The sequence below is a fragment of the Numida meleagris genome, chromosome 1 (assembly GCF_002078875.1).
Source record: "Numida meleagris isolate 19003 breed g44 Domestic line chromosome 1, NumMel1.0, whole genome shotgun sequence".
Lineage (NCBI taxonomy): Eukaryota > Metazoa > Chordata > Aves > Galliformes > Numididae > Numida > Numida meleagris.
This window is the reverse complement of record NC_034409.1, coordinates 144,744,981-144,763,755: the sequence shown is the minus strand read 5'-3', so window position 1 is coordinate 144,763,755 and position 18,775 is coordinate 144,744,981. Positions and strand designations below refer to the sequence as shown.

The window sequence follows — 18,775 nt, the reverse complement described above, 5'->3', positions numbered from 1 at the left end:
CTGTTTTCAAAATGATGCAGCAACTAAATGTATTGCACCCCTGGGAAGTATAAACCTCAGGGCCTGATTCTCCTTGCTACATAATAACAATGGTGAACAGTAGCCTTAAAGTAGATATAAATTGCATTTAAATCTTCTTTATGGCTCAGCAGTGATACAAAGGAGCCTTGATATAAATGAGAATCAGGTCCCCCATATTTATTTAACCCCTGGGCTTTGTATATCATTTTGTTTGCACCTCTAAGAGATTTGCAGAGGGATTTTTAATCAGGATTCGGTGTACAGAAAGCTAAATGTTTTCATTGCTTTACAAGTAGCTTTAATCATACAGGCAGATCATTCTTTTTATTTCTCAAGAGGGAATGGTAGCAATTCCTACCTTCGCACAAACTGAGCTAAATGTTTCTGACACCCTAGTATAGTGTCAATTGGAAATTCACATTTCATGTAATAACAGACCATTTTAATTTCATGAGCTAAAGAATTGGTTTCCACTTGCAAATTGTACTGAAGAAAGCAATATTGTCAGAACTGGCACAGTGCTTCAAGAGATAAATCTATTGAATTAAATAAGAAGCTTTCATTACCTTTTACATTGCATTTCCTTATAACATAAGCATTAATTAAACTCTTCATTGCTTTCTCCCATTCAGTGGAGCATTTTCTGGATCTGACAAGAAATGCTGTCCAAGAAAATATGTGGCATCCAAACACAATCATTAAAATACACTTACTCAAACAGAATGGAAGGAAGGAGAAAAGGGGAGAATGTTTTGGTACATTTGGACAAGCGGAACCTACCTACAGAAATATGTAATTTATGATTTTCGAGTTTTGATAGCAAAAAAGCTCTGATGGCTTGTAGGAGGTCATCTCATGAAGTATTTCTCTAGATATTTTGAATACAACAAGAAAGCAAGCAATACTTTTAGGATTTTTAAGTATACATTTGCTTATGTAGAAGGCTTCTTTGGTTAAAGAATCATTTTCATCTTGAGATATTTCTACCTTCGAAAGTGTCAGAACACCTCTGCAAAGTGTGTCTCTCCACCTCTGTGGGGAGAGCCCAGCTATGGCAAAATTGTTGATTAGGAACAAACTGTTCCCAATGAAGTGGTCAAACCTTAAAGATATCTTTATGTAGCCTGCGTTCCTGAAGTGAAGGGATATGTATATTCAGTCCCTCTGTGTTCAAATATTTCTAATACCTTTTTTCTTGCTATTCCAGGGGAACATTTGAGAATCTGCCCTCAGGAATATACATGCTGCACCTCAGAAATGGAGGACAAGTTAAGCCAGCAGAGCAAACTGGAGTTTGAAAACTTGGTGGAGGAGACAAGTCACTTTGTACGTACCACTTTTATCTCCCGGCACAAGAAGTTTGATGGTAAGCTGGATATAATTTACTTATTTTCAAGGTCATGGGATTTAAAAGTTGGCAATCCAGAATGAATTCCAATGTTCTTTTCTTTACAATTAGGTATCACATTTACAGTTGTCAGTTTGGCTAAGATAAGGGTTAAGTTACAGCTGGTATGCTTATCAGCCTTATGAGTATTGCCTTTAATTACAGTAACATCAAGAATCGGACTGTTAAGCGCCTGCAGGCTTGGCTAATGTTGAAAAAAAAGATTAGATATGCATAGAGAGGTTTATAATTTTTGTCTTCTGATTTCAAATGCAAAATGTAGGTTTGCAATTATGTTCACTGTTGCAAGATGAACTGTGGATCTCCCATGATTTTTTTATTGGAAAGCTGGATTTTTTGTACTCTGACTTCTTGTAGCTTTATGGCTGCAGTATTTTCATATGCGATTTTCTTGTGAGATGTACAGTCTTGTGGAGTACTTCTGGGGCTTCTAAACAGTCAGGCCTCAATTGCATTTGGGAGGTACTTTCATGCAAGCCACTTCAGATGCATTGAACATTTTTTTTTTTACCTAGAAGGAATTGATAGAGACAGTTTTCAGGTTTTCTTTATTTCTAATCAGTTTTGCCTGGTCCTCAGTCTTTTTAAGATTTTTGTAAATCTAAGAGTTTCTTGTCACAATTTACTAAATACTTGGCTTTAAGAATGAATTGTTTTTGTGGATGTATCCATATTTCCAAGTCGCAGTATACAGAGCTTTTCTTATAAACTGCAGATTAATAAAGAGTAAAAGAGCTTCAGAATATTTAGTCAGGTCTTTATTTATGAAAGGAATACGTGTGTGTTGAATGTGTCTCTGAGAAATTTTGTATGTGTATACATAGAAAAGACTCTGGCACTGAGTGGTGTAAATCATCATTGCAAAGAGGAAGAAGAGCTGCTTCTTCGCGTGGAGGTAGAAATCCCACAAACAGGCCCTGTAAAGCGGGAAAAAAAAACAAACAACCCAACTAGAGGGGTGCAAACAGATACGTAGGAGAACAGTGGAAATGTTATTCTTGGAGTCAGAGGATTACATAGAAATTTTGAGATTGCATCCTGAAAAAAGTGAAGATGTCCCTCACTCCATGGAGTAATTCTGGGTCATTCCTTTTATCCTATTAAAGATCATGTTTCTTCTAATATTGATTATCTCAATATGACACAGAAAGGAACACAAGTTATAAAAGGAGGGAATGGGAAATGTGTAACATGAGGAAGTGCTACAGCACCACAGCAAATGCAAGTATAATTTAGAAAATGTCTCTAGTCTCTGGAAGGACTTGGTGTGGATGGCTGTGCAGTGTCCTACACTGCGGTGCCTTCCATTTTCAATGTGAATCTTGAACTTTTGTGTCCTAGATTTTCAAAACTGTAGTTGTCCTTGAAGGACTTAAAAAAAAAATCTAGAAGTTGTGTGCAGTGTTACAAGTCTGCAAGCAGAACAGATGTTTGAAAACATCAGCAGCATTTGCAAAGCTTTCCTTGTTTTCTGGATGGAAAGGAAGATGATCACTGGTGTTCAGTAAACAGTGCAGATTAATGAAAATGCTGGGCTTGTTTATGGCAGAGTTCAGGTAGTATATTATTAATTTTTAGGCAACATGTGGCATTTTTTTTTGCAATGCACTTAAGCATAAGATGGCTTTTTTGGTAACTTGAAATGCTGGTAGGGTACATAGATCAAAGTTGTTGACCTGTTATAAATATTGTATTTTGGGGTTTTTACTGATCTGCTCTATAGGGATTGGATTAAAAAACTATGTGGCTTAGCATACATTTTTAAAGGTAATTTGCAATGTGAACTCTCAATATTATCGAAGAGCATTTGAATTTTCTGTATGGTTTCAATATTTTAATGATGTTATAAACTATTTAAAAGTTGTTCACTTATATGGAAAAACTACTTAATCTTTCTAGAGGACCAAACACGTATAGAAAAATGCATTCATCTAATAGGTTGTCTTTCAACATAAAAAACATCTAGACATTTTTCAGTTTAATATGGTATGATACTTTTTCATGTAAAGCAAATATTAGATTGCTAGATAAGTTTAATATTTTAGTTCTTCAAGATCATCTCTTTGTTTTATTTTATTTTAATTTGGTAGTTTGATTGCACAAGGAAATTTTGATGCATGAATCTGCCTTTTGATGCTAGTATACCATGAATAATAAAACAAATACAGCCATTGTGATCATTCCATGCAAGTTTTGCACAGGACCTATTTTATGAAGAGTAGCAAATTTAAGCAATACCAGAAGATATGAACATTTAAGAAATGATGAGATAGGGAATATATTGTGATTGCTCCCTGGAGGACTTATTCTGAACAAATGTTGCCACCAGCCTGCGTGTTTATGCAGACATTTATGTCATTTTGTAAACTCTTATAAGTGATGTGGAAGTTCTTGTTGATTTTTGCAATTCTGCTGTACTAGGCATGTCATATGATAATACTAATTTTCACAACATAAGACTTCCTAGCAGTGTATGAACTCTATGTTGAATTATGATCTGAACTTTGTATGTCTTGCCTCTCTTATCTTGCAGTAGTTTGGATTCTCTATCATTTACTTTCTGTCCCCCATTCATACACTTAAGTATAGGCTAGATGATTTTCTGATTTCCTTCTTGAGAGCTAATCTAAGGTTTGTTTTCCCTTTCAGGGTCTTGCCCCTTATTACTATTCATGATCTAATTTTCATCAATGAAACTCATTCCACCGTAGCTTAAAAATTACCTCTTTAGACTCAGGTCAGTCACATAATCTTACACAGAATCATAGCATGGCTGAGATGTGAAGCCATTGCTGGTGACGGTCTAATCAGTGTTACCCAGGGCCAGCCACTCCAGATTGCCCAGGACCATGCCCACATGGATTTTGAGTATCTCCAAGGATAGAGACTCCACAAACTCTCTGGCAACCTGTGTCAATGCTTAGTCACCCTCACAATGAAAATATGTGTCCCAATGAATTTATTTTTTTAATTAACTTGATATTTTAATTCTGTTTTTAACTTCATGCCCATTGTTTCTTGTCCTGTCACTGGGCTCCTGATTTCTCTCTTCTTTACTCCTTCACCAGCAATTTATACACATTAATAAGATGCTCCTGAATCTTCTCTTCTGTACGCCGAACAGTCCAATTCTTAGCCTCTCTTCATATGTGAGATAATCCAGTTTGTAATAACCCTCCTGGATCTCTGCTGGACTTGCACCCAGATGTCCATATCTCTCTTGTACTGGAAGCCTGGAACTGTACCCAGCACTCCAAGTGTGACCTCATTATTGCTGAGTAGAAGGGAATGTTCTAAATGTCATTTCTAGGTCACTTTTTTTTTTCATTTTGCCTGAAGTACAGTATTTTCCAAATCTCTCTAATAACTAACATCTGGAATAACAATACATAATAAAAGCTAAAAATGAAATTATTTACAGAGAACTTTAGAAACTATTAAATGTTTTGGAACCAGTTACATGCTTTTCATTTTAGATGGCAATTAGTTCTTGCAACCTAAAGCCCTCTATGATCTTATTCACTTCTTAATTATTTGAAAACAACATTTCTAAGGGAATGTTACCATGGTGGGACTTTTAATTGCTCCATTCCTCCAGATCAAATTTTTTCTATGTGTTTTATTCCTCATAGTATGTGTGGCTTCGAGATATCTGATAGACAAAGATCTAACAATAGTATTTCTTATTTGATTTGTATATCCTACATGATCAGTGTGAATTAGTATGAGTCACTACACAGCGTAATACCCATTGCCACTTTTTTCTTGGCTGAGCCAAATGCACAGTTGTTTACACAGCTGTATCTGAGGTCAATCTGTATTGCCCATGTCTGTATACCCACCATTGCATTGCTGTATTGCATTGTCATTTCCAAACATTCAGTACCTGGAATTTCAGAGTTGGGTGAATGAGGATCCAGGGAATCTCCTCCTGATAAACTTTTCTAAGAAAGCCTCGAAATTATAAAAATTCCTATAAAATAGTAAGTGATCAGTTGTCTCAGCAATGGGAGATACAAACCCTTAGAAACTCTAGGGGAAAAAAAAAAAAACACCTTAACACAGACAGGAAATACACAGGAAGTGAGACATGATAGCAGATTTTTCATCTAACTAAAGTCTATGAGTAGGACTAATTCAAATGAGAAGACATGAAACGATCAGCTGTTTCCTGTTCCTAGCAATAGACAAGCAATCATGCTCTAATTCCTAGACCCCCACTGCATACCTCAAAGCAGCTTAATATATATTATGCTCCCAATGTAGTTATAACAGCATCAGCTTATTATCAACAATTCCCTTGCATAGTGGCATTGCTGAGCAGCTGTTTCATAGACAAGCCAATTCTTTTAAGAACTGCTCCATCAGCAGCCCAAACCAGCCCTACCGGAAGGTTTTGACATGAATGTAAATGAGGAGACAAGTATCTGTTCAGTGACATTTTCTCGCTAATCCTTTGAATAACTATAGGAAAATTATAGAAAATAAAATTATTTAAGCTTAATTGATCTGACCCTGATAAAAGAGAGACTGTCTCCTCACTCTCATTTAAAAAGGATAGGAATCTTGGCAATGGTGTTAAAAATGAGACAACGTGTAAAAATAGCTGCCATGAACTTGAATGGTTATAGATAGCCTTCAGCAGAATGTATGAGGCATGATGCCACGGAAGGAAAATAACTTCAATAGCATAAGAACTAATCTGCATCTGCACTGATCTATTTTACAGGGGTTATCATTTCCCATACTCTTTTCTTTTTTTTTTTTCAGTCAAGGGAAAACAGCAATACGTACCCATTAGTGCTACTTTTATTTCTTTGTCATTACCAGAAGTTGCAGTGTAAATAAAAGAGCAAAAAAGAAAATTTCAGGAGTAACTTACCAAAACAATACCTGCAAGACTAACTGGTAACAGAAACTATGTGTTCCCCTTTCTATTCTTGCACAATTTAAGGATGAACTGGGATAAAAATAATGTTTAAGAATCTTTCCTTGATATGGGAGATGGCAAAAATGTATGTTAGGAATTGTCTCTCCAACAAAACAGGAACTCTTAAATGAGATAAACTTCTGTAGCAAGGTATAACTACCCAGAATAAATTTGACAAAAAAGGGAAGAAAACAAGGGAGATGCTTGAAGTCAGAATATATTGAGATTTAGCTGCATGGACAATGTAAGTGTCCTGGCCTTTGCCCTTCCTCCCACCCTTTCTGCTAAGCTGTCCAGACCAAACTGGGCTTGCCTCACGCCTGAAGCTTCAGTGATGTTCATGGACTTCCTCAGAGGAGTGTGAAGACCAGCAGGACTCCACTTGCACACTGTTGCTTTCATGGTGAGCAAGTAAAGCATGGACTTTCAGCAGGATTTTTTTTCATGCTTTGTTCGCACTGAAAGAGCATGATTTTTACTTGTGTTTTTCTTTTCCCTCTGTTTTTTGGAAACAGAGAATCAAAAAAGTCTGCCTTTTCCCCATAGCTGTTTGGAATTCAGGAGGCTTCTAAGGAGTGTGGGAACATCAAATAGATACATCATTGTCTGCAAACATTATGCACCTACCCATACTGTTCTAGTGCTGCAATGACTGCAATAGAACATAAGCTCCGCTTTACAAATGCTGTGATATCAGGTATTTTGGTTATTTAGTTCTGGACAAAACATTGGTGTTTTGTTTTGTTTTCTTTACATTACACAATGTCAGTGTCGCTTTGGAATATGTTTCCCATTAAATGCTACACCCATTTTGGGACAGGTAGGTTTTTTTAAAACTCCACAACTGTTAGGCTGCCACGGAGTTAGCAGGCCATAATTTCCTTATAACTCATCCTGTGTTTTAACATACTATGTAGCTTATGCAATTCCCAAACTACAGGCCTTAGAGTTAAAAGCCTAAAAAACAGTAACATCTGCTGGCTTGTAGCATGTAATTGTTTGCAAGCCTTTGTAGGACATCTGGTAAGTTTCTAAACTTTATAGAGATTCCTGATAAAAGACCCCTTACATGTATTTGACAGGCAACACTCATTTGAATAGAAAATTATCTAGACCTGATCTGATCCTATTAGAGTCGATAACACTCAGAGGAATCTCCATTGCATACAAACATTTTAGAGTCTAGTTCTTTAGGATTTACACTGATATTACTGTTAAACTTTTTTAATATATTTTGTAGTAAAATTTGCCTGTAAACCATGCTTTTGTTAGATCAAAATAAATTATGTTAAAGATCAGCCAAAAGATGAGAGGCTGCAAGCCTACGAATCTTGGAAAGGAAGAATTGGCCCAGTAGTAAGTAACAATCTCCTGCCAGCGGTGTAAGCTCCTATAACCTAGTCAGGTGCCATGCTGGAAGGCAATACCATAGAAACTGCTGGCTCCTGCACACTCCCGCAGCCAGACCGAGCCATTTACAATGGATTGCTCTCCCTGCTTTTCTGCAGCTTCATGTGCTAAGTGCAGCTCATCAGTGGAGCGTGTAATCTTCCATCTAGCTGCATCAGGTTTATGAAGCTACAAAGACAAGCTGCTGCACTGTGCTGGAACGTGTGGACATTGTCTGCTCTCAAAAGGATCTCATCTGAAAGCATGCTGTCCATGTACAGCCAAACCTAAGTAGGCTTTGAGAGGCCAAGAATTCAGCATTTTTCCTATTAAAGAGAAAGCAGAATTTGACTTGTTGAATATTAGAAGCCCACAGTGTAGAGTATTTCTGTAGTCAATAGGGATTTATAGATGCAAGTCACTCAGATCTAAAGTTTACTCCTCAAATAAGTCAGAAAAATATCTTCATGAAGCTCTCATTTCTGTATTGATCAGAGAGGGCATTTAGTTCATGCATAGATACCTATACAGTGGAGGTAAACAGTTGTTCATATGAATTCAATTCTGATAAATGCAATATAAGAGTGAAACATATAAACACTTTTGAGGCGCTGTGTTTATCTCTTTTACTGAGGTCATACCCTTCCTATTTTCTGTACCATTTTGTGGGGAAGTAAAAAGACATTAAAAATATTGAGGCAAGCTCACTGTGGCGGTGAGCTATTGTCTTGCTGGTTGAAGAAAAACACTTTTGAATTCAAATGACATTCATTCTTCACGTAAGCTTTGAATAGCATGTTTTTAACATTTTACAAGGGAAACTGCTTTCTTAATTTAGTTTCCAAGCCTTAAAAACTCTAGCCCGTAAGTAAAATTTCTGACTCATAAGATAGTAAAGAACTCTGCCCCAAGTCCATAACACTGATGTCAGTCATCAGTATTCAGACAATCAGCCATCAGAGTCTCTATTACCCATCCTTGATTCTTGCTCAGACAGTAGGTGTTCACCTGGCACACAGCAAGGACAAAACCATTCAGTAAGAAATAGAAAACACGAACTGCAAATAACAACCAAGCTTCAGAACAGAGGTGTTCATACATAGATAGTATCAGCAACCTGGATAATAGAAACTGTAGCCTTATCAGCAAGGGTCTCCAGTCCTCATTAAAAGCAGAAATACTGTTTTTGAAATGAATCTCCTGACTGTAATACGCTGGCATTGTTGTCCTTTTGCTGCCCATCTCTTGTTAATTCTTTCACCTGCGGTATCATGAGAGCACCAAAACACTATTCCCTATATCTGAGTTAGGAAACGTCAACACACAGCTAAAAGGCTATCCTTGCTGTTGAAGAGCTACGCTTGCAGTTAAAATGTTTGACATATGTAAAGAAGGAAGGAGGTGAAAACAGCTCATGTCGGTAGTGTAGGCTATTTTCAGTCAATAAAATCTCAGCAAGATCATGGCCAAAAAAAAAGAAAAAAAAAAGCAACAGGAGATAGTCATTGAGTAGAGTAGTAACTTCAGTGAGTGGGTGCAAAGTGATGTGATTTGATTTTTACTCAGGTAAGAGCAACTTGGCTACACAGTACTTAAACCATGCTGAGGGGTTTATGTTCTTAGGTAATTTTTCCTTCTTCTCACATTGAAGTATTTTCATAGGGGCAAGCAGTTTAAGGAAGGTGTCAACTTATAAATCCTTGTATAAAAGCTGAATCAAAGTTTGGTAGGACCATGGATTGATTACTGGAAGACGAAGTGATCTCTGGTCTCTATGAACTAGTTTCTGAACCATGTAAGGTGTCAAGAAGGGAAAAATGTTACACGCTATCAAGGCAAAAGGAGTTAATACCTGCAAATGAGTAAATACAGTCTGTAAGAAATTTGCTGTATTCTCAGAACAATTAACTAGGCAAATAATGATTATTTCGGTTTGTTACTCTTCAAAAACTGAAATTGCTTTAAGAAAACACCATTTCAATAACTCCACAAAGCAAGAAGTAAGACTTGAGGGTGAAAAATATATTCCATGTCAAGAAAATGCTAAACAGCATTAATACTGAATTTCAGTATTTTAAGGCATTTTGAAGGATTTGAAATGAATGCTAAAGGTCATTTTAGAGTGAAAAGTCAACTATTTGCATTTAAAAGAGGAAACATTCTTATAAACTGTTTTTGGAATTTTGTTTATTGCACAATGAGATCCTATGAATTTGTGAAATGTATCAGCAGTATTAGATTTCCATTTTTAATTTTACCAGTTTCTAATATTAACTTTTTTTTTTTTCAATTTTATAAGCAAATCTCAAATGCTCTCAGAAAATTACTGTTACCACAAAATTTGACCAATCTTGGAGTTTAAAGATAGAAACTCTCCTTCGAGTAATGCAGTCAATGGGAATTGTGACATTTCAGACAGAGGAAAGATGTTCCTACATCAAACAACTTTATCAACCGTTCTCTAGCTGTTCTGCATACCCTGGACCACACATGGCATTTTTCTTTGTCAATGTGGAGCTTAAATGCCACCTTTGAAGCATCACAGTGGCATGAAAACAGTTTAGAGATAGAGAAGAAATGGAGAGATGGCTGATGCTAGAAACAGCTGTCCAAATAGGCTAACAAGGAATAACCAACATCACACATTCCTGTTTCTACTAAACTGTATAGGATTTATTCTTAGAATATCATTAAATAAATAGAAATCCTCCAAAACATTCCTCCTTAACTACACTTTCAATATTAGCAATCATTTTATCAATGCTGATTATTACGCCATTTTAAAGATTTGATTTTATTGGTTGTTTTGGTTTAAAGAATTTATCTAGCAGATATGCAGTTAGACTATTTAAATATCAAGCAATCCATGTCTGTTATACTCTTTAAAATTTGTATAAATAGATATATCTTCAAATTCCAATACATGGATTTAAACAAAATCATATTTTGTGAAAGGTTTTGTGCAAGCTGAATTTATTTTACTGCGGTATATTCTTTCAGCATCCTATTTCTAGACTAGTTGCTCCAGCAAGCTGTGAGATCACATACTTAAAGTTAGGGCTGTAACAAAGTTCTCTGCAGGGTAGGAATCCCTACATGACAGCTTCTCTCAAATTAAAACAAGATGTTGAACATCAAATTTTTATTAAGTTTTAATTAGTTTAATTAGTTTTTATTAAGTTTTATTAAGTATTTTTATTAAGAGTTTATACAGTTCTTTTATTGGAAATAACACTGCAACAGACATTTTAACCTCTAGTTTATAGTCATAGTATCCTTCTCATTGAATAACTATGGACATATCTTCATTCTTTTTCACTCTTTCCTGCAACTAATGTATACATGTGAACACTGGAGCAGGACTTGCCTTATTAAGTCTGTACAACCTTGTAAAAGTACTTCTTTTCTTGCCTAAATAAAGTATGAAAATACTGGAGATCTTATAAAAGTAAAGGAGAAACAGCATATTCAAATGCACCATGTAATAATGCTTCATGTTGAAGGAGGATATTGCAAGTCTGAGAAATCTAACTGTACTCAAATTCTATTATTGTCTGATTTTATATAGTCCTTTAAAAAGGAATAAAAAAAAATACATAGAATGGCTAGGATTAGAAAGGATCTAAAAGCCTCTCTAGTTCCAACCCCCTGCCATGGGCAGGGATACCATCCCCCAGACCAGGCTGCCCAGGGTCTCATCCAGCCTGGTCTTGAACTCCTCCAGGCATCTACAATTTCTCGGGGAAACCTGTTTCAGTGCCTCACTACTCTCTGAGTAAAGAATTTGCCTCTAACCTAATTTTCCATCTAAACTAAAAGAAGGGAGTTTTAGGTTAAAGCTGTTCCGCCTTGTCCTATTGCTATCAGACTGTGTTAAAAGTCAGTCTCCCTCCTGTTTATAAGCTCCCTCTAAATACTGAAAGGCTGCAATGAGGTCTCCCTGGAGACTTCTCCAAACTGAACAAGCCCAGCTCACCCAGCTTTTCTTCATAAGAGAGTTTCTCCAGCCCTAGTTCAAAGTAATAACTGATCAGTTTTAACAGCAGAGCCAGGGAGACAATACTTCTCTGGCAAGATAATAAAATATTTAACTGTTCATAGGGTAGCCTAAAAGCATAGGGAGCTTCTGGCATCTTACATTCCTACATTCTCTTCCACAGTGAGGCTACTTTTTTAGCTGGTTTCTTTCACATGCAAAGAAATCCATGACAGTGTGTAAAAATAAGAAAGACTCTCTGATAATGTGGCAAAACTGAACAAAGTATGATGTGGCGATGTAATGAACCTCACTAAAAATAGAATTTTTACTGGTTCAAGTGTCCAGATAATATAACCAAAAACTGCCTTCTCTCCTAAAGTATATGGATTAGAATGATCAAGCTCATATGCCTTTACTTAAAGTTAAAATCCAATGTGTGAATAAGTCATAATTTCAAGTAGTTGAGAACTAATTTGCTTACAAGTGCACAATGACTTTTTAAAATACTAGCCCATGTTTGTTTTGATACCAAAATGAGAAACTAAATCTGAAAGATAGATTACTTAAAATTAGAAAAAAAAAAAAAAAGAGTCAGAGATGTGCATTCATAGCTAAAGAGAACAATGGTATTCTGTGGTACATTAGGAAGAGCATTCCCAGCAAATAGAGGGAAGTGCTCCTCCTAATCTTTCCTGCTCTGTAAAGGCAACATCTGGAGTACTGTGTCTAGTTCTGGGCTCCTCAGTTCAACAAAGGCAAGAAACTACTAGAGAGAATTCAGCAGAGAGTTACAAAGGTGTTTAGGGGCCTAGAATACCTCTCTTATGAAGAAAGGAGGAGAGACCTGGGACATTTCAACCTGAAAAAGAGAAAGCCAAAAGGGGATCTTATCAATGTATACAACTATCTTAAGGAAGATCATCAAGAGAATGGGCCAAGACTCTCTTCAGTAGTACCCAACAACAGGTCAAGGAATAATGGGCACAAACTCAGTGGCATGCTTTAACCTGGCAGGCCGGTCAGTGTCACACAACTGCTCACTCACATCCCCCAGGGAGGATAAAGAAAAGAATTGGAAGAAAAAGAGAACTCATAAGTTGAGATTAAAAACTGCTTTCTAAGACAGAAAAGGAAAATGGAAACAAAGATGTGATGACAACATATATATATATATGTATACACACATCCACAGTGCAATTACATGCCACCTGCCCACTAACACTCCACGATCAACAAAACATCAGCACAAAATCTCACCACCTAGGACCACTCAATCCTAAGCAATAAACACCACCCTTCCATCTTAGTGGCTCCCTACAGTATTATAGCTTTCTATATGATGTCACATGGTATGGAATATTGCCTGGCCTAATTCAGGCCACCTGTGCCTGCTCCACCCCACCCCCTGCCACCATGCCATAAAAGTGGCTCATTCCCTTAACTGGTTTGGTTAGGTCTGGTTCTGCTTGTGCTTTCTGTTATTCTGTAGTACCTAAAACAGTATTGTGCTATTTACGCTGTCTTGGCTGAAACCATGACTCTGAAACACATAGTAAGTTCCATCTGCATATGAGGAACATTTTCATTACTGTGAGGGTAACTGAGTTGGAGTAAGTTGTCTAGAAGTGAGACTGTGGAGTCCTTTTATCTAGAGTCATTTAAGAGTTGCCTGGATGCAATCCTCTGTAATGTGCTTTAGGGCACTCTGCTTGAGCAGCGATGCTTGGACTAGATGCTCTCTAGAGGTGCTTTCTGACCATTTTATGTCATCTTCTTTTTGGATTTGAGCCTCAGAGCAAGTCTGTGCTGCGAGTAAGCATATGTAAGGCCTTTGCATGGAGATTAATTACATTTGCAGCTAATGCACAAAATAATGCACAGCATGTTAAAACAACATTGTGTGTGCCAATCAGGCATGGACTCAGATGTGAACAATCCAAATCATTTATTACAGGTTCTCACATCATTTATATACACTCTCAAGTTCCCTTTTTTAGCTTTCTCATCTGCCTTTACATGTCAACAAAGTATTCCACAAACACTCCTTAACCGTGCTTATCCAATCATGAGTCGTTCCTTTTGCTTTTCTCTTTTTCTGGAGATATCCTTGGTTATCAGCCTTGCTTTCTCATGCGTTTTATCTTGCTCCACAGCGTCTGCTCTGAATAGTCTTTCTTGTATTCTTGCATAAAGCTTTGTAACTTCATCTTCCCTTGTGATGTGTGCAGTTAAACTGCTGATGGACATGTTTCTCTGATGTGATCTGGATTTCTGCTTATCCATCGGTAGGTGCTTACTGAAAGTTTATCACAGTTGTATTGGTGTGCCTAGAAGGAAGTGGTTTTATTCATCAGTTTCTAAAGAAGAGCATGGAGGAAGGGTGAGGGGACAATTAGAGGTGAGAAAAGGGCAGGTGAGGGGTGACTGTGCTTTTAGTATGGATTTAGTCTCATGAAAGGATGGAAGAACAGTAAAACTTGGTGACCCAAGGAAGGCCGGTTCAGCAAAGGTACCTAACCTGGCAATCTGTGGGTCATTGTTGCCTCTGCAGTCAATGGATTTATTTCTCATAGGTTGCAGAATCTGGTATAGAGTCTAAAGGTATGAGCAGGGTAAGGTTGTTACCTGGGGATTGTTTACTGGTAGGAAGTTTTAATTGTTAAGCATTACACAGTAGGTAAATTTGCCTTCCTCCTGGCACCTGCTTTTCCTCTTCCACTCAAAAGAGATTTCAAAGTGAAGGAAATATCAGTAGTTAAGCTTTCAAATGCACAGCTTGAAAGGAAACAATTCCAGCGCTGTATAAAAACAGTAACAGTCCTGATTTGACTAAAATTTCTAGATGTTTTAATCTCTTTAATTGGCACCTCTAATACTGCTTTTTATGAACGGGCTAAACTAGAAATGTGTTATTATCCAGGCTGGCGATATTATCAATTATTTATATCATTGGCCTCAAGTTGTGCCAAGGGAGATTTAGGCTGGACATCAGGAAATACTACTTTTCTGAACGAGTGGTCAGGCGCTGGAATGGGCTGCCCAGGGAGGTGGTGGAGTCACCGTCCCTGGAGTGTTCAAGAAACATTTAGATATAACGTTGAGAGACATGGTTTAGCTGGGTTATTGGTGGTAGGTGGATGGTTGGACTGGATGACCTTGTAGGTCTTTTCCAACCTAGCTAATTCTATGATTCTATGTTTTTATTTTCAGTACTTTAAGCATTTCCAACAATGCTACAATCCATATTTAAGTTAGAACTAGCAGTGATACAAGAGGCTTTCTATATAATATCTGGAATAAAAAGAAATGTTACAGGATGGGGAAAAGCACAAGCCCAGTGGGCATTTATGGGGAAGATTTGTGTGCAAAAGAAGATATTCCTGAATTTCCTATTGGTAATATATCTTGTTATTTTCACAAGGGCATGAACAGTTCTGAGAAAACTCACAAGTTAACATTATGACCAGAGATTATTTCTGGCTTGTTACTTATAAATCTTTTCTTGCAGGAACTATATTTCTACTTATTTATTTTTTACATAAAGAGATGAATTTCTTTTTAGGTGGTGTACCACTCTAGACATATTGCTAACAAGATAATTTTTCTGCTGGCTATAGAGTGCTCAGGTAAAAGCGCAAAACAAGGCGTCTTATTTATTAGTAAGTTTTTAAAGATAAAAATAATAAAATTTATTTAAAATAATACATTTCCAGATTAAAAAAAAAAAAGTGATTTAAGTGACTTTTGCTAACAATGATTTGAAAGATACTGCCTGAATACTTTTTTTTTTTGAACGAGACATTAGTTTTTCTCAAATGCAACTCACGTACAGGACCTCAGTGTTCTTAGGTATTGGTTCTTTCTTTTTTCCCTTAAATCTCCTTTTGTTACTGCAACCTTACATATCATTCTCATTTGAAATTGCCTTCCTTAATACTATGAATGTTACGAGTTTAACCATAACCAGCCTTAACATGTTCAAGAATTTTAGATGTTGAAGCTTAAGATCAAGGTCACCTTACTGTAATGATCATGCATACCACCAGCCACTTTTAAACTAGCTAAAAACTTTTAGCTTGTTAAATTGGCAAAAGGGCTGTGGTTTCTTTTGATAAAAGAAAGGGGAGTGCTGTTGTTTAACCCAGCGGGCAGCTAAGCATACACAGCTGTTCACTCACTCCCCTGCAGTGGTATGGGGAAGAGGGCTAGAAAAAGGTAAAACTCATGAGTTGAGATAAAAGCAATCTTATAGGACAGAAAAGAAAGGTAAAATAACAGCAATAATAATAGTAGAATATACCAAGCAAGTAGTGTGCAATGCAATTGCTCCCCAAGCAGTGGCTTCCCCTCACCTCCCCAGCCAAGTCTCCCCCATTTTATCATTCAAAATGATGTGTTATGATATGGGATATCTTTTTGTCCTGTTTGGGTCAGCTGTCCTGGTTCTGTCCTCTCCCAGCATCTTGTGTACCCATAGCTCCTCACTGGCAGGGCAGCACAAGAAGCTGAAATGTACTTGGCTCTGTGTAAGCACTGCTTAGCAATATAGCTAAAATGCTGGTGTGTGATCAATGTTATTCTCATCCTGAATCCAAAACACAACACCCCACTAGCCACTATGAAGAAAGTTATCCCAGCCCAAAGCAGAACAAGCAGGAAGGGTGAGCAAGAGAAATGCGAGAATTCAACAGTCTAGCCATGTGTGGCAGGTAACTCTTGGACATAAGGACAAAATAACATCAAGAATATGACAAAATTAAGATATCTGAAGGTTTGAAAAGAAATAACTTGAAAATTCAATGTGTGAATGTTTACATTCAGCAGCAACGTAAAAATGTCAAAATACTAATGTAGATTTCAAACTCTTAGAAAAGGGCCATACTTTTTTCCTACCAATGCCTTGTCACTTAGCCTGTTACAAAGACTTTATTTGACTACACAGCAAGACTGCACACTATCAAATTCACTAATAGACCATCTATGAACAAGTGCAGCAAGTTTTGCACCAGCTAAAAGGCTTCTTCTCAGCTTTTGTTTGCAAAACATGTGTGAGTTAATGGAGTATCACATTTATATAGTGCCAGGGCATTGACCTGAAGTCTCTTAAGGAAATAGATCTAGGTTTCACCTAGATGTACTGTGCTTTACAATGGAAACAGCTCACATTTTCTAATAAGACGATAATGTTATTTTTTCATTAAATAATGAAGGTGAACGACAGCTTTTCTGTACCTGAATCTTTACTATTTGTACATTACTGAGTTGTTCTTTCTTGGAGAGAAGTTATCTTCCAAATAAGCCACATTTCTTTGAGTAACTGTGAGCAGTTCAAAGTTTACAATAACAAACCTGATTTGTATGACTATAGGAGAGAAAATAATCTGGTTTTCCTTCCCAAGTGTTCAATGCCATTTCGGAGGGAAATGGGGAAATGCTTTAGAAATAGCCTAAGTTTTTAGGGAGTCTATGGAGAAGAATAATTCAAAGGCCATATTTCCCGTCAATAATTTCAGAATAATTCTTTCACAAAGATAGAGAACTCTTATGATGATGTTGTCAATCTATCATATTTAACTGTTTAACATAAAACATACTTTTGGACTGTGAGACTCTTCTGTTAATGTTGTTAGGTAAGATATGAAGAAAGGTTGAAAACTGGATTAGAAATTAATTGATAAATGAGTATATTCTGAATACTTTCCCCTGCGCCATTCACTACCAAAAAACATAGTTCCCTCTAGCCACAAAGAAGGACTTCACACATATTATTCACAGGATGATAAATATGCAAAGGATTGTTTTCCCAGCACCACAAGGATGGAAATCATAGAAGTTAAATAAGAATGTAAATCCCGTGATGTTAAACCTTTGAACCTGAGTATACTCATTCAGTCTTTCAAATAGTTTGACCTGTCTAGATTTTAAGTTTTTCTCAATGTGACACTCTCAGACATTTTTTCACTCCATGTATCTTAATTTTACTGTTTATATTTTCTTTTAAACATTTGTAATAACCAATCTTGAGTTAATTAAAGTTTGGGAATTTCTCTGTGATCTAAGTAAATATTTATGTACCTATAAAGATGATGAAGAAACTGAGGCACATAAGGGCAATTTGAATTTCTTGGGTCCACTAAGTTCAGTAGCAACAGAATTGCAAATGGAACAAGGGCTCCTTTCCATTTGCATCATCTTAGATAGACTCTCACCTTTATTTACATCAATGCTATAAAATTTCTAGAGGAAGTCACAGTTTTTCTTGGTTTTCATTGATCCAAGCTTGCTCTCTAAGTAACAATTATTTTATCTTACAAGTTATATTTTCTCTTATAGTCACTTTTTGTTTCTTTTTTATTAATTATTTTCTGTTCAGGTTTCTAGTGTAAAAGTATCCAGACCTGTACCCAACATGCAGAAAATGTATCATGCTGCTCTAGAAGATTCTACTGTTTTACTATATCAGTCTTTTGCTTTATGAATGAAATTGATTTTCCCTTGCTGCAACACCATGTTGCACATTCACATTTCATTTATTACCCTCAGGCCTTTTTCCCTGGATATCCCCACTGAATTTTTTTTCTCTTTATCTTAAATGCATTCACTGATGTTATTCTAAACAGAACCTAGTTCATTACTTACTGCCAATTTTTATTTTCAGTCACTACTGGCTTTTTGTCTTAACTCTGTATTAGAGATTGCAGCACCTCTCATTTTGGAAGCATATACAAATTTAATTAATGGGCTGTTCACTCCTTCTTTCAGGTGATTAATAAATGATTCATTTGAGAAGAACACACATTCTTTATCAAACACAAGCTCTTTCAGATATACTACTATCATAAATAATCGGACTGCTGAAATTCTGCCATACCCTCTCATCATTGATCTTCCAAAGCAACAGTGCTCTCATTGTATCAGATTTCTGCTGTGCAGCTTCATGCCAGTTTCCCACAGCCGGAGTGGATCACTGAACCCCAGTTATTTATCAAACAAAGGCTGCCTTTTTCTTTGGATCTGTTACCAAATTGCACCAGACTTGTGGCCATCT

The 18,775-nt window shown here is 36.7% G+C and overlaps 1 protein-coding gene across 1 annotated transcript in view; it reads left to right on the top strand.

Annotated features, from left to right (window-relative positions):
- The window catches only part of GPC6 (glypican 6), a 510,839-nt gene continuing 492,807 nt past the window's right edge, over positions 744 to 18,775 (top strand). Inside the window, exons 1-2 of the mRNA XM_021402583.1 lie at positions 744 to 813; positions 1,229 to 1,387. Of these exons, the coding sequence (XP_021258258.1) occupies positions 744 to 813; positions 1,229 to 1,387 (229 nt within the window). The remainder of the gene's footprint in view (positions 814 to 1,228; positions 1,388 to 18,775) is intronic.